Raw genomic sequence first — 17,665 nt, forward strand, 5'->3', positions numbered from 1 at the left:
ATCTTTATATTCTTTTGTAAACAATTCTTACCTTATCACACTGCAGATTTCCCCAACACACAGGAATTGTACAAGCTCAAATGTAGTCTCATAACAGGATGTTTTTCACTGGCAATGACAATGTTCTGCTTATAGGTACAGAAGATAAGGTATATTGCATCTTGAAGAATTTGTCTAATCATGAGAAGTTCACAATCTATCGTAAAGCTGAGCTTCCTGAACGCTGGCACTTCAAGGAGAACAAAAGAGCACCTCCCCTCCTTCTTCTGGCTGATGAAGGGTACGCCTTCCATGATATGTATGCGTCAGAAACTTACTACAGGAACAAATGGAAGATACCAAGTAAGTGTATATAACTGTTTGGTTAAACTCAAGCTAGTCTGACATTCTCTCCATTTCTCTTAAAGCATCAACAAATAGTAAACTTAAGGATGTTATTAGCGTACCCACCCTCCCGCCCAGTGGTGGATCGCAGGATGGAATTTTCATGTAAAAAGTCATATGGCATAATACGAGTATCCAGCCCTAAATCCCAGGCCAAAGTCCAAAGTGAGCCAGGGTCCCTGAAATAACTGGGGTGAGCTCAATGTGTAGTATGAAGGTTCAATCATCAACCACTTGACATGATTTTAGGGCTGTAGCCCAGATGACAGATTCCTATCAACTTTCTTTTCTTAAATGATTTCAGAGAAGTTGGAAATTTATCAAACAGTTTGCTTGGTAAATTATTACAATCCCTAATTCATCCTCCTATAAATAAATACAGTATTTTGCACAATTTGTTCTCTTGAATTCCACCTTAGCTGGCCCCGTGGTGTAGGGGTAGCGTGCCTGCCTCTTACCCAGAGGCCCCAGGTTCGATTCCTGGCCAAGCCAGGGATTTTTACCTGGATCTGAGGGTTGGTTCAAGGTCCACTCAGCCTACGTGATTACAATTGAGAAGCTATCTAACGGTGAGATAGCGGCCCCAGTCTCAAGAGCCAAGAATAACAGCCGAGAGGATTTGTCATACTGACCACACGACACCTCATAATCTGCAGGCCTTCGGGCTGAGCAGCGGTCGGTTGGTAGGCCAAGGCCCTCACAGGGCTGTTGTGCCATGGGGTCTGGTTAGGTTTGGTCTGGAATTCCAACTTATTAGACTACTGATGTTCCATGTATCTGCCATATCTCCACTGACAGCTCAAAACATACCAGTAATGATTAGTCGAGCAGCTCATCTCCTTATTCCTAAGTAATCCCAGCCCAAAGTTTGCAACATTTTCATAACATTACTCTTTTGTTGGAAATTGCCCAGAACAAATTGGAGTACTTTCATTTGGATATTTCCCCATTCTTAAATCAAATATGGTAAGGGTCACATATACTAGAACCATACTCTAATTGGGGTCTTACCAATGATAACCAGCCATCCCAACCCAAAATATAAAATCTTGTTCATTAAATATTGGCAGCACCATTATTATACCCGCACATTCAAACATTTCAAACTCAGTCTTCATACATTTCCACAAACTGGTGAGGTCACCAAAGCACGACAAGCAGAAGGTTATCGGCAACACCAACCACTTGGCGTGACACAGTCCACCATGGTCCGCAGAGAGAAGAGGAAGAACACTAGATGGTGTATATTATGTTAAGTTCAAAAACATTCTCACATTTATTCAGAACATTCATCCACTATTAAAAAATAATGAAGAACAACTTTGTGATTTGAAAGAATCTGATGATTCAGGAACAAAACATATCTTTCATTTGATATCATTAAGTGTCGCGAGACTTGTATAATTTCCATTTTCTGGGATAATTTCAACATTACTTGTTACCCACCCACCCATTTCATTTTTTTTTTTTTTTTTTTTTTTGCTACTTGCTTTAACATCGCACCAACACAGATAGGTCTTGTGGCAATGGTGGGATAGGAAAGGACTAGGAGTGGGAAGGAAGCGGCCATGGCCTTTATTAAGGTACAGCCCCAGCATTTGCCTGGTGTGAAAATGGGAAACCACAGAAAACCATCTTCAGGGCTGCCGACAGTGGGGCTCGAACCCACTATCTCCCAGATGCAAGCTCACAGCTGTGCGCTCCTAACTGCACGGCCAACTCGCCCGGTCCTACCTATTTTAGCAGCTCACGTCAAACTAGGGATAGCACAGTAATAAGAAATATTTAAGTGGTAACATGATGCAACATCAAGGTCACCTTTGCAGCCACCTAGAAAATTACCAGCAGTTATGCTCAGCTAAGAGCATTCTCTCCAGCATAAGAATGTTTGTGCAGGAAGGATGAAAGAACATAATTTTCACTGTCGTCTCATCCAATTGGAAAAATCTGCAGTGGAGGAGCATGCTCTCTCTTTCCCTGATCGTGAAATTAAATTTTGAGAAAACCTCACTTCTAGCTACCATCTGCTAGTATTAGGCTCGTATCTACCAAGAAGCTGTAAAGATAATGATGAAGCATGACAACCATTTCGACAAGAAAGAAGAGGGCCTAGAGCAGATTTTAGCGACCGTGGTTCTTTTCAGATGACAGAAAAATGTCTCCCACTGGGTCAGACTGTGCAAGTTCTGCCTACACCAATGTGATGGAGAGCCACCACCTAGCCTTCTTGCTACTATAAATATGGACAACCACCAGTCCATGTCATTTAATTTTGTCTTGACAAGGGCTACTGAAGAGTAGAAAAAACATTACATATTTAAAATGTCAACAGGGCCTATTATTTGGGTAAACATCAAAACGTATCAGTTGACATCAGCTATGACAGCCTGCATCAGGTAAATTTTTCTTCTTTTTTAAAAATTGTTGTTTGCTTTATGTCACACTGACATGTCTTATGGCGACGATGGGGTAGTAAAGGCCTAGGAGTGGGAAGGAAGCAGCCATGGCCTTAATTAAGGTACAGCCCCAACACTTACCTGGTGTGAAAATGGGAAACCGCTGAAAACCGTCTTCAGGGCTGTGAACAGTGGGGTTCGAACCCACTATCTTCCAGATGCAAGCTCACAGCTGCACGCCCCTAACCGCACGGCCAACTCACCCGATAAATGTAATATCCATTCTTAAAAGTACACTGAGAGGCACGAAAAATACAACACCCAATAAATGATGTGTAATTATTGCGTAATTGTCTATTTAATCAAAGTGAAGCACTTCAACCAATTTTTTAAGGTGGGGTATGTTATTGGCATTGCTTTGCGAGCAAACGATGAAGTGTTGATTGTTTATTGCACTAGCCTCAATTGTTTCTCTCCCACGCAACCTGGAAAACACATTGGTGGATGTGAGCCAATAATGTTTTCCCCGCTCTTGTAGCGCTTATTGTTGTACCTTTAATTGTTCCCCTTTCAATCACACATGTTTGTAGAATCTTTCTGTCATTGTCTTAATCAGCTTTCTGGAATAAACATGCCGTTAAGCTCTGAACAAGTTGCGAAAGCTGTTGCTTTGGTAGAAGATAGTCACACCATGCATTACATTGCATAAGTGTTGAGGACTACACCTTCCACGATTTCCAGAACCATATGAAGGTACAGGGAAACTGGAGGCTTTGCAAGGAGACCAGGATCAGACCCAAGAAGAGCAACAACGGAGAGAGATGACCGCTTCTTACAACTTCAAGTTCTTCGCAACCGTCACACCACTGCCATTGAAGCACAAAATCAACTCCACCAAGTTCGAGGGGTTAATGTTGGTGAGAAAAACCATTCAAAGAAGGCTGGAAGAAGCCAATCTTAAGTCCAAAAGACCTGCTACAGGTCAAGAACTCACCAGAGAGCATCGCACAGCTCGACTACGTTTCGCAAGGGAAGATCTTGGCTGGACAATAATGGGATCAAGTGCTGTTCACTGATGAGTCGTGATTTGGCCTCCGATCACCTGACGGAAGAGGAGAGTCTGGAGAAGGCCAGGGGAAAGGTATTCCACTAGCACATTCTCATTGAGGATGCCTTTTCAGGGTGGTTCTGTGATGGTGTGGGCAGGAATCAATACGGTTGCAAGGACGGATTTAGTCTTCGTGGAGAATGAGAGCCTTACCGCACATTGGTATGTAGAGGAAATCCTTCTGGAGCATGTTGTGCCTTTTCCTCCATTTATTGGTGATGACTTTACACTAATGAATGCCCACATGTTGCAAGAATTCTTGAATGAAACAGGGATTCGTGCTATGGCTTGGCCTGCTCGAAGCCCGATTTGAATCTTATTGAGCATGTTTGGGACCAGCTGGGGAGAAGAGCCCGTCAGCACTATCCAAAGACCCTATAGGACCTACAGAATGTCCTCATGGAAGAATGGGAGATGATTCCTCAACAGGACATTACCGCATTAATCAGGAGCATGCCTGATAAGTTGAATGCCGTCATTGGTGCAAGAGGTGGCAATACACGCTTTTGAAGACGTGAACAGAGGTTCCCGAGATTGTCTCCGATGTCTGTGGAGTGTATAATATCAAAACAGAAGTGCATTACTTTTATGAGCTTGCTCAATATTTCCTTGAAAAGTACATCTCTGGCTTAATTTGTTTTATTTCCTTATAATCGTCTTTTCTTTTCATTGTTAGATGCTTAGATGGGACTGTACCAAAATATTCTATCATACGATAGTGGATTAGTGTTATAAATAAAATAAATAATTTTGGTTTTGAAAGAAGGTGAAGTTTCGCGTTTTTCGTGCCACTCAGTGTAATGTTATTGGTTTTACATCCCACCAAAAACTTTCACAGAAATTGGAGATTCCAAGATCCTCGAAGTTTGACCCGCAGGAGTTCTTCAAATATGACCGGAATGAGCCAGGGTCAAAACCTTTAATTTGGACACAGAGGGCTGGTGCTCTACCATCTGAGCTACTCAGTGCGGCTAACATTCATATTCTATTTTTATGAAAAAATTTATGAGATTTTTCCATTCGAAAGCTAATAAATATATTATTTCCATTACAGCCTCAGTGGAGATGACATTTGGAGTTCATGGTTATGATCCTAATGAAAAGAACATGCAACCTCTTTTCATAGCCTGGGGTCCACAAATAATGGAGAACTTCACTGTTGCTCCTTTTGAAAACGTCGATATCTTCAGCCTCATCAGTTACATGATGGACCTTCCACATGTCAACACTAACGGCACGATAGACAATGTGGTATCGTTGGTAACCACGAAGCACGTGGTGTCACGCCTGAGGCTGCACAACAGTAGACGTGCATAATCCTATCCTGCGAGGATTAAGTACCTGTACGCTCCATGAGCTCAGCATACCAGAATGAATAGTCATTGTAGTACTGTTTTACTGCCCAGTTTATTTCGGAGAAAAGGTAAACTTGAACAACTGTGATTGTATGTGTGTTATAGCACTATCCAAGAACAAACAAGTGTAACAAGTCTTCAGGGTCAATATACGTCGTAAGTGGTAAGAAAATATAGATGACATTTTAAAAAAGGGCAGATTTTCAATACCGTATGTAAAATTAAGCAACTTCCAGTCAAAAAAAAGTAAAGCCCTTCAATCAGGACTGAAACACACATATTAATATCTCTTTAATTATAGTATTTATGTTTTTATTAATTCATTTCATACAATGCTTTGTATTTACATCAAATTCCTAATACAGAAGAACTTGGTTAATTTGAACCTGAAGGGTCCAGAAAAAATAATTAAAACTGAACAATATCACACACCATTCTGAGTCGCATTGACAGTAGAACTATAATCTATTAGCTTCACGGTCCGTATTGATAGTTCTCCAGCTCATCCTTCATACTTGCACTTGACTGTAGAAAATGGGAAAAAATTATAGATCATAAAACTGTATTATAAAAACTACTGCACAATTTGAGTGAAGTAGGATGGCCTCAGTGCTGTACAGAGAAACAAAAGCAGGTATTATTTAGTGTATGGCTTTACAGATACAAAAGCAGGTATCCTGACTTAGCACACTGTACTGCAAGAACTTTACTGTAAACAACATCAGTGTACATTCTCTTATTAGTTTTGAGTCAGTAGCAAAAACTGTTTCGCATTTTTGCACCAGATAAATGCTGGAGCTGTACCTTAATTAAGGCCACAGACGCTTCCTTCCTACTCCTAGCCCTTTCCTATTCCATTGTCACCATAAGACCTATCTGTGTCAGTGCGACGTAAAATCAATTATAAAATAAATAAAAAGTAGCCAAGACTAACCATCGTGGCTTAATTCATACGATATTAATGACTGATATTTTATGAAGTGTCCTGACACTCCACCTACCAAGACTTCAGTAGCCACTGGAAGGTCTCATTTCATCTGCTGATAGCTGATCGTTCTGGGTTTCGACCTAATGAATGGATTTTTGTTTGGTTACCAAAACTAAAAGTTTACTACCTAGGAGAATATTCAAGGAACATATCCTCAGGCGGCCAAGAGCTTGAACCTTTTCTTAGCTTCACAACCAAAGTTCAGTTTTGAACACCAGTGCGATTGTACACTCGGGCAGCGTTCCATCATTAAATTAATTTTCTCTTTGATACTTCTAATAAGGTATTTTTACTATGAACTAAACAGTACAGTATATTATTAAAATGATTTTAACATTGTGGTGTATAGGAATGTCAAGGGACAACAAGAAAAGTTTAAATTATTTATTAATTAGAATTAAAACTAGTCGAATTAACCAAGTTCTACTATATATAAATCACAGATATTCTTCATTTCTAACCTTGCCCTAAAGTTGTAAAACTCTTGATGCATTTTTTTTTAATTAAAAAAAATAACAACTGAACACTATCTACAAAGAACAGTATATCTGAGGTGTGTGATACAATAATCCATACAAGATATCAGCATTTCTGTAGAAAATATGATCGACTGTTGCTTTTTCCCATTTCAAATTTCATTTTTCTTGTATAAATTCAATAAAACATTCTTTTTCTTTGCCTAGTCTCAAATCAATATTAAATGACCATGATATTTTCCTCAAATAAATAAAATTTCTTTTTTTGAGCATTTTTTTGAAAATGTGCGGGGTTTAATATTTTAAGAAAACATTCTCTTAAAGAACCTTCCTAATGCTACAGTTTAAGCTTTTATTCACTCTTCTATATTTTCAAATTCAAAAATTATTTAGCTTCAAAATTTCAAAATGTTGAAATTTCCCCCCTATCTTTTAAATATCAAAATACATTTTCTATTTTCACAAACACTTTCTGCAGCATACAAATGTGACACTAATTCACTTTAAAATGATGTACAGTGTAATCGTGGTACAATGATACCATGCATACAGAGAAAAAAGGAAGAAACTATTGTAGAGAGAGTTATAAAGAGTGATTAAGAATAACGGGTTCTCATGTCAAATGGAGAACACAATAACATCTGAAATTTGAATTACATTAACTACCTCCTGCATCATATCACTCAATTCCCACTAATATGAAGTTTATGACAAAACAAACACACACAAAATAAAACAAAATGACGATATCTTACCTATGATCAGCAGAGTACATTCATATTGACCCACTTGTCTTTTTCACACAATCGTTATTCACAGTATGCAGCACTCACATTCCTCTTCACAAACAGAGAAACACACAAAGACCTAACTGCATCAAGGTTCACTGCTACTGTTATGATAGTCCTGTATGACAGTGCATCAAAACGAAATGACAAAGGGGCTATTTCAGTTTTAAGCAGCAACAACAATAACAACTACTACTACTACTACTACTACTACTACTACTACTACTACTACTGCTGCTGCTGCTGCTGCTGCTGCTGCTGCTGCTACTACTACGTTTCCCACACTTGTCGGGTCACACGTGTTGATTTGGCCCTGTTTATGCCCCTGATGCCCTTTCTGACACACTATGTAGAGGAATGTAATCACTATTATGTTCTTCTGTGGTGGTGATTGGTAGTGTGGTGGCATGAGTATGAAGAGGAGTGTGTTGGGACAAACACAAACAGCCAGTCTCCAAGCCAGAAAAATTAAAAAGACATGATCAAAATCCCTGACACGGCCGAAATCGAACCCTCTGAACCAAAGGCCTCAAAACTGACCATTTAACCAAGGATGTCCAATAGTTACAGTACTACTGTTTAATCCTTCTGTTATGTATACTATCTAAATCTTCCTGGAATTCCATAGCTGCCAAGTTTGCATTGTTGCTCAAACAAACCCACCCCTCAGGTATATAAACAGATGTAAACACTTTTGCTTGTTATGCTTGCACATTATGAAAGTTCAGTCTTCGTATGGCAGTAACAGACATTCCTAATTATTTTTGTGCTTGGATTATCGTAGTATCAGGAAGAAAGCACATCATCAGGGTCTGAAAAGACAGTTGTGGTATTTTACATTCAATTAAAGGGATTGATTCCGGACCAGAATCTTTTATCGTTACAAAGGGGATTATCGTTGCGTCTCTAATCATTGTAATTTCACTATATACCATTGAAATTATCCCTCTTTTGTTTCACTGGACCAGCTGCCTACAGGCAGGATTTTAAACTCTTTCCACTCGCGTGTCGATAGCAGGTTGACAGCTGCCGTTCAGCGCTAACACTCATGCAAGACCACGCTGGTCTTGACTCATGTGTCGAGCTCTGGTCGACACGTGGTTTTGCGTCACATAACTACTCTGTGGAGTACATTATGACTTCTATTTATTATTCAATGAGTGCTGCTATCTTCTGGGCACTGTGAGAATGAATTTCAGACAACTTCTTTTAGAATGCGAAGACAATATTACTCTGCTTCCTTGCTGATGTACATGCTCAAAGGAAAGCGATTGCGGGAAAATGGCGGCACTTACCTTGACGGAGGATGAAATATTGATGACAATGATTGAATTTACAGATAGTGACCATGAGAGTGATGAATGTTTCAAGGCAAGGGATGTTTCAGAGAGTGATAATAATAATGACAACAATGCGTGTAATGTTTGGGGAGGTATAATGTATTGCCGCGGCTCGGACCTCACCGGCATGTACAAAATTCTAATACCGCTAGGAGATCATGGACTACAGGTGATGTAGGCCTGCCTAAATTCCCATTTAGGTCAGTAAGTGGATTTTTAAGCCATGGAAATAGGTCTTTTACAGAATTACAGTACTGGCAATTACTTTTTATGGACCAGTTACTAACCTCCATTACAAATGAAACTAACGAATACGCGAAACTTAACATTCAGAGAAACACTCCACTTCAGTAGCAGTCTATGTGGTGTTCATGGAAGGAAGTCACAGGAGATGGACCGCAAGGTTTACAGCAATAGGCAAGTTGCGTTGGGGAGGCGAGAAACGGTTCAATTCTGCAAAACCTCTGAGAAGCAACCAGGACTTCACCCAGGACTGTGCTTCGAAAAGTATCACACCCTCCAGAAATTCCGATGAAAATGTAGGGAAAAAAATCTATCTGTGTCTTTCTTATGCCTTTGTGTACAATATTTTTCCATTTTGAACCTGTACAAAGTAGTTGTAAATATGTAAGTAAGTATTTCATAATACATCTCCCAGTATGGCAAAAAGTGACTGAAATAATTACAAGTTGGGAGACATTGTGCCTATGAAAATATTCAAGGACAAAGGGTTAAAGTGTTAACACGTCAATAAGACACCTATACAGACTTTTGTTTCATGATCAGATGTTATGCAATGGCATTGGTTTTTGATTCTAACTTCTAATGGTCTTAAGAAATATAAATAATGGTTTCACATTAAAATTATTTTGTAAGTATTTTTTTATATATGAATAACTGGAAGATGACTGAAAATTATAATGGTGATTTGTCCATTCTTGCAAACTTCTGGAACAATTATACAAATGATTTCAAACAAATATAAGTCATCTTATTGTTTATTTAACTTAATTTACTGCCAACGTGATCTCATCAGCTGGTAAAATATCCTTATTATAAACAAATCTATATCAAATAAAAAACTCATCAAGTTACAGAATTTATCTATTTAATTTTCATATTTCTTTATTTTACTTTCTCTACCACAGTCAGTAAGTTTGTGGACGAGTGCTTAGAGTGTAGGAAGCCATGCAACATGACAAACACTTAAACAGTTCCACATTGTCCATCATTGGCTGCTACGCATGACTGTGAATGTTGGTACAGCAGTTTGAAACACTGCTAAAAGATACTGGCAGGAAGATCCTGTATGACTCGGGTTACTCTTGTGGTAGCGATGATCTCCTCAGTGGAATGAAATCTATGCCCACATTATTCTGTTTCAAAGCAGGAAAGGGAAACAAATTGCTTGGTGTGAGATCAGGTGAGTATGGGGGTTGTGGTAAAATAGTGACCTGTTGCCTTGCCAGATCCTCCTGGATAAGCATAGAGCTAAAGTGCTGAGGTGTCGTGTAACAACAGCCAGTTCTTCCTACGCCACAGCTCAGTACGCATTCAACAAACTGAATTGTGTATGATCTTCTTGTAGATGTTCTTGTTTATAGTTGTTCCTTGTGAGATGAAGTTTTTAACTTTAAAAGATTAATTCCAGGTCGTGGTGATGTGGGAAATTTCCAGGTGGCCAACTGTCACTTCAGTTGGGGATCATATAGAAAACACCTTGTTTTATATTCTATTATGCAATCATGTTGGTCTTACATCGGGACACGTGACATACTGTGCTGGTTAATAGATGTGTGAAAATCAACATGCAGACTTGCTCAAACTCATTTACGAGAAATAGGACCTGCTCGGTCTAGACTTCTTCAGAGTTTTCTGCTCGAACACTGTGGTTTTCCAAACACTTGCTCTACAAACTCAAACTCAACTTCACCAGCAAATTAGTCTACCAAACTTTCAAGCTCTCTGACCACAACAAGCAGCAATTAGTCTGGACAGATCGAGCAGCTCAGAAACTCGAAAATTCAAGCGACTCGCTCACTGATACACTGTTACCACATGCACTTGTTTTCCACATATCTTTCTTGTACAGACACTGCATATAACACTCATAACGCACATGCTTGAGATAGAAACATGAAAACAACTTGCAGTATCACCCACTAAATGAATGAACAACTGAATAGTCTGGTATAGCAAGCCTGTTACTGAGTTTAGGTATCCTGCTCAAATATTTCAAGTGAGCAGTGATGAGTCTGGCTCGAGTCTCTGTCTGTAGTTCTAGCAGCAGGCTCGTTCTCTGAAAAAATAAGCTGGGTAGTAGAGGTGGAGATGAAACGAGCTCAGACAGCATTGTGCGGCACATATCTTGGCTAATCTGTACTGTTGCTGTGAGTTCATCTACCCTATGTGAGAGGTTGGCATGAAGCAATGATGGTGCATTCAGTTTGACTTGTTTGTGGCCATCCTCCAAACTCTCTCCCCCTTGTACAAAGTGTCGGTGCAAATTAAACATAGCAATGTGTCACAAGGCATCGTCAGCGTACACTTGCTTCATTACCTGAAACCTTCCTCTAACAGATTTGCTTAATATGTGGCAGAAGTTAACGTTTGCCTGTTGCTCAAACTTGTCATTCTCGTGCTTCACTACTCGCTTTTAACTATCCTTATTATAGTTTATTATTTTCATGTCCATGAATCTCACAATTATATAACAGGGATAATTCCACCTAATCAATACTACTTGTTACAAGTACAATGTACTCACATTAAAAATACACCATCTGCAGGACCAGTTTCAATCTACAATCGATCATCCTCAGCTGCTTGAGAACATAAGATAAAATAACATACATAAATCATTGAACATCACTTAATCTAAGAATGTAGTTAATAAACAACAGTACCGGGCGAGTTGGCCATGCGGTTAGGAGCGTGCAGCTATGAGCTCGCATCCAGGAAATAGTGGGTTCGAACCCCACTGTTGGCAGCCCTGAAGATGGTTTTCCGTGGTTTCCCATTTTCACATCAGGCAAATGCTGGGGCTCTACCTTAATTAAGGCCACGGCCTTCCCTGTCCCATCATCGCCATAAGACCTATCAATGTCAGTGCGACGTAAATCAAATAGCAACAACAACAATAAACAACAGTGATAACAGGTTAAAATCAATAAAATTTGACTGTCATATCCATAGATGCCTAAACATATTCGCACCAGCTGCACGATATGGACAAGCGCTATCCTTCTGTAGAGTAAACCCATCTCCTACAGTCTCTGCAAAACCACCTACTGTGGGTCAGGGAATGTAGAGTTCAAACAACGCAGCCATCATATTTCCTTGATTGTGAACCTATAGTATATGGTGGCCAAACATGATGCCTGCCAAGAACAGTGCTGAACCTCAAAGTTGTTGGTGCCATTCGACAAAGAATGATTCATTGTCACATTAGTGCATAAATTTAATTTGTTGTGATTTATTTCAGTTTATTTACACATTTCTACTCTTAATAATTGCAGAAACACGTTCCAACAATCAGAAAGTTCATACATGTGATAGTTTTATTTACACAGGCTGTCTGATATATCGGGTCAGTACAGGTCAGTACAACAACACTAGTTACTCAGCATTGTATTATACAATAATGTTGCAAGCTTAGGCCGGCCCCGTGGTGTAGGGGCAGTGTGCCTGCCTCTTACCCGTAGGCCCCAAGTTCAATTCCCGGACAGGTCAGGGATTTTTACCTGAATCTGAGGGCTGGTTCGAGGTCCACTCAGCCTACATGATTACAATTGAGGAGCTATCTGACGGTGAGAAAGCGGGCCTAGTCTAGAAAGCCAAGAATAACGGCCAAGAGGATTAGTCTTGCTGACCACACGACACCTCATAATCTGCAGGCCTTTGGGCAGGGCAGCGGTCGCTTGGTAGGCCTTGGCCCTTAAGAGCTGTTGCCCCATGGGGTTTGGTTTTTAGTTAGTGTTAGAGTTTGATTACCTTATCCAATTTACACTGTAAAGTAGATCTTCAGTTTCCAATGAAGACTTATCACAATACTGTAAACTCTATTTACCGTTATGTATTTACTGATTATGATATCCACAGAAACATTTCAGGTGAAGTCCAAACTGGTCAAGCAGATCCACTCTTCGGATGCCACTATAGGACTTGAACAGCTTTCATTGTGGTACAGATATTTTTTACGCTGGACCACCTTGATGCACTGCTTATCTCCATCTGTTTGTAGTTCTTACCAGCATTGACGTCCGACTCGTTGGCTGAACGGTCAGCGTACTGGCCTTCAGTTCAGAGGGTCCCGGGTTCGATTCCCGGCCGGGTCGGGGATTTTAACCTTAATTGGTTAATTCCAATGGCACGGGGGCTGGGTGTATGTGCTGTCTCCATCGTCATTTCATCCTCATCACAACGCGCAGGTCACCTATGGGTGTCGAATAGAAAGACCTGGACCTGGCGAGCCGAACTTGTCTTCGGACACTCTCGGCATTAAAAGCCATTTCATTTACCAGCATTGACAACACAGTTGTCATTCCAGTGCACCGGCAACGCACCACCAAAACTCCTGCACTCGTATGATCCAATTCTTTTTCCTGTCCGCATTTTTTGAAGGGGGTACTTCTCTGTCTGGTTTTCTTGAAATGTCCCTGTTGCACTTATTCCATTTTAAGCCAGATGTCTTACCAATTTCAGGAATAGAAAGTAGCTATCAAAGAATATTGTATGCCCCCTGTTTGATTCAGTTCGACCTGCATTAATGAGAGGTAGGACTACATTTCCTCCAAGTCCAAATTCTTTCACCCTTTCATTTCTACATTGCTGTATATACTTGGAAAGGTGGAAAGGTATCCTATAACCACTGGTAGAGATAGAAGTCCAGCGGAATTTCACAATTTTGTGCATCATCTTTGTGGGGTGGGAAGAGAGAGGAGGAGGAGACAGGAAAACAGTCGGTTACTAATTGAGATGTAGATTGTGATCTTGTCCACTATGGGGTTGCTTCTTTTGTGTTACAATTTGACCCACTAATGCTTTTGAATTTTCTATTAGGGATATCGGAAACATGGGTACTGTCCCAATGTTATGTATGACTCTCTTTATTTTTGTATGACAGCTTCATTTTGCATGGTTTTCTGGCTTTTCAGTTCTATCTGTAAACTTTCAGTAACATTTTGACTACCACTGGACCTAGCCTTCACTTTTTCATATTTTGTTGAAGCAATTTGTGCTTCATATTTACTCAGAAGTAGGTTTCTACCCAGCTAATTTAAATTACGCTCATACTCATCTGTCATTATCATCAACCGTTTCACACCCGTCATCAGGAGGTTTGATGCGCTGCTCCTCTCCAAACGTCGGTTCTTCCTCCAAAACTTCTGATATTTCACTCACTATCAAACTAGTAAGGGAATACAAATGTCTGAGACAGTAGGACCCCCTGTGCATAGCATCCGATTTTCAAGACAGCTATATTTACAAGCCTCTTTCACGTCAATAATAAGACATAATTGACATCTTTGTGTGTCGGTCGATTCATAGGAGTGTAAACAATATGGTCCATACCAAAGTTTACAATTACTGGAAATATTTGGTAATTCATAAATAAAAATCTTGACTGTTGCACAGAAATCTGTACTATCTTGGTCCTTGTTAGCTACAGCCTTTCTGAAGCACAAGAAAGTACCACGGGCTTAAAACCATGCATAAATACCACACAATTTTATTTTTTACAATGTCCGATTTTTCGGGTGTTATGTGCACTAATGGGTTAATCTGAGAATGTAGTTAAAAACATAGTAAACAACAGTGATAACAGGTTAAAAATTAATAAAATTTGATTGTCATATCCAGAGATCCCTTAACATATTTGCAGCAGCTGCACAATATGGGCAAGCGTTATCTTGCCCTCCATATGTGCACAGAGATATCTCTTTTTTTCTCCTTCACCATCTGCTTTACATTGCACTAATACAGATAAGTCTTATGGCGACGATGGGATAGGAATGTGCTAGAAGTGATGTCCCCACATTTAGCGACGAGCAGCGTGTCATTGCCCTATAGGTATATGGAGCTGAACGTTGTTTGTCCAGAGCATACCAGTAGCCAATCACGGACCTTCTCCATTCCATAAATGTGTGTCAATAAACGACTTGGCCGTTCATTTCTACTGAGGTCTGTTACTGACATAGTAGGTACAACATAATTATAAAAGATATGCATTCTGGCATTGAATGCAGTGGTAAGTACATGAATGAGTAGGCAAATACAGAAACTGATGGCTACTGTAGGTGTACATTGTTATCACTCATGATTCATCAGACCCCACATTCAATACCCATTTGACCTGTGCTTTTCTTTACCAACATTATGGTGACAGAAGAACTAATCCCTTGCAGTGGTATAGAGTATTCGTGTCATAATTAGGTATACTTCAGTATAATGTGTAATTGTGTCTAATTGTACACGACAACTTTAAGACAATGTCCGAAACGCAACTTCAGTTGTGGACATGGGATTATTTTGAAGAATGTCACAAAGCATAGTCCGCTGTATTGTTTGTTAAAAAAAAGTAAAATACATCAGCAGAAATACTTCTGGGATGATCCAGCACTTAATAGCACATATAACTGAAGGCGAAGTCACAGAGAACACCTCCAGCATGGTCTGCATCACAAGAAAGTACCCTGTAAACAACAATTGTGAGGTATCCAGGTAGGTGTACATCCTATGTACAGTTAAGTTAGACAATGTTATTCAGCTAAGGTGTTCACCTCAAATATTTCCCGAACCATTTAAGATACTGACATTGAATTTTCACTTTCATTAATGGTATTAAATGCAGTACTTTTCCATTCTTTTGACAAAATTTATTGGCACACACATTTCCATATGAGAACGTTATTTCAAGCAACAACTGCTGATGATATACTATCAAGCTTACGGTCATAGTTACTGGGATGTCTTACAGGAGAATTGGTCTCGAGATTCTCAGAAGAGTCTGGAAATCTGAGACGTCAGTCTCGAGAGTCTTTCGAGTTGGGACGGGAATTTCTCTTGATTGAAATCTCGAGACAAATAGCCAAAATCTCGCGAGAAAGTGAATAGTGCTGCACTCTCTTGAGAAAGTTTGCAAATTACAACAAAATGTTAAGTGTTAGAACTTCTTGCTAGAAGCATGGCATTCGGGTTATTTTAAATGACCACATTTGAGATTGATCTGCCATGTAACACACAGAATATTTGCTTTGACCTTATACTTTAATTCATATGAACACAACTGCTTATTTACAGAAAGGAATGACAGAACAAAACTCAGTTTAGATGGTCTTCGGGGGGGAAAAGAAAAAGAAAAGAAAAAGAAAGAAAACCGGGCGAGTTGGCCAGACGGTTAGAGTCGCGCAGCTGTGAGCTTGCATCCGGGAGATAGGGGGTTCAAATCCCACTGTCGGCAGCCCTGAAGTTGGTTTTCAGTGGTTTCCCATTTCCACACCAGGCAAATGCTGCGCCTGTACCTTAATTACGGCCATGGCCGCTTCCTTCCCACTCCTAGGCCTTCCCTATCCCATTGTCGCCATAAGACCTATCTGTGTCGGTGCAACGTAAAGCAAATAGCAAAGAAAAAAGAAAAACAATAAAAATCAAATCAAACAGTTATTTAATTTTTTACCCTCAAAGAGAATTATGCGGGCCATTAGCTAAACAAAGTAGTTCTACAACCGTGGAATATCGATACATTATTTTAAAGGATGTTGTATTTGTTATGATGTATGTCTGGTACATATGTAATGAGAATTGCTTAGTATGTGTTTCCGGCGCAGAAGTCACCAAATCAAATATCCGCTCCACACTCGCTTGAACATACTCCCACCATCCCTAGTTTATTAAAAACAGTACATATTACAGATTTATACACATCCCTATACATTGAGTAACATTAACACTGAATCGTACAAGTATGTCGGCTTGAAGAAACAGGCAACGTGATCTTGCAGTCACTGAATGTCTAACATTGTCCCGTCTAACACAGACGGACTCTTTTGTATTGAAAAGGAGGATGCCATCAATATGGAATGAGATTTATAACATGCAATTAGTGGGTAAATTGCAAATATGCTCAACTTTTATTGAAAAGTTTATTTCCATATTATTATTCTGAAACTAACTTTTACGACTCACTGAACTATAATTAATCATTCAGCTGTTTTGTTACAGGTTCTGTTAACATGACATTTGGTGTTCATGGCTATGATCCTATGGAGAAGAATATGCAGGCATTCTTCATGGCTTGGGGACCAGACATTAAGAAGAATTATGATATTCCACCGTTTGGCTCAGTTGATATACATCCACTTGTTTCAAAATTAGTAGATATTTCCCTGGCAAATGTAAATGGATCTCTCAACAATGTTATTTCAATGACAACGTTTGATGGCAGCCAGCTGATATTAGTGAATGTCTGGCTGCTTATTCTTCAGATTATTCCTCTTTATCAGTACTTCAGTATCTGAAAAGAGAGAAGTTAGGGACTCCGAAGTTACGTTTGCCACAAAATCATAAAGAGGTTTACAAAATATTAACATTCCTTTAAAGCTATTTTAACGAAGTGACAAAAACAAAAAAAACAAGCTTTGTTAACCAGGTTTAACAATTGATTATTCTGTATTTGCTATCATTACAATGATGTTGAAAATCACACAACTAGTCAAGCTTAAGAACAAAACAAGTCATTTTGGCTGTGGATCAGACTTTAATATATCAACAAATCAAACTAATGTGTACAACTTAAGACAGAAAACAAGAGAGGAACATGCACAGAGGA

General features: G+C 39.5%; 2 protein-coding genes across 6 annotated transcripts in view; one reads left to right on the plus strand and one right to left on the minus strand.

Annotated features, from left to right (window-relative positions):
• The window catches only part of LOC136879361 (ectonucleotide pyrophosphatase/phosphodiesterase family member 5), a 78,472-nt gene extending 61,118 nt beyond the window's left edge, over nt 1-17,354 (plus strand). The window contains exons 4-5 of the mRNA XM_067153177.2: nt 136-342; nt 17,059-17,354. Of these exons, the coding sequence (XP_067009278.2) occupies nt 136-342; nt 17,059-17,354 (503 nt within the window). The remainder of the gene's footprint in view (nt 1-135; nt 343-17,058) is intronic.
• Nucleotides 5,221-17,665, minus strand: part of LOC136878953 (dnaJ homolog subfamily B member 12) — a 100,559-nt gene continuing 88,114 nt past the window's right edge. For 2 of the 5 annotated variants that reach the window (XR_010860872.2, XR_010860869.2), the window contains 2 exons: nt 11,603-11,657; nt 5,221-5,768 (listed from right to left, as the gene is read on the minus strand). The gene's annotated coding sequence lies outside the window, so the exon portion shown is untranslated. Of the gene's footprint in view, nt 5,769-11,602; nt 11,661-17,221; nt 17,351-17,665 lie in introns of those variants that run through there. The other 3 variants (XR_010860873.2, XR_010860870.2, XM_067152590.2) reach the window with 3 other exon arrangements.

This window comes from Anabrus simplex, chromosome 8, assembly GCF_040414725.1.
Source record: "Anabrus simplex isolate iqAnaSimp1 chromosome 8, ASM4041472v1, whole genome shotgun sequence".
NCBI classification, from domain to species: domain Eukaryota; kingdom Metazoa; phylum Arthropoda; class Insecta; order Orthoptera; family Tettigoniidae; genus Anabrus; species Anabrus simplex.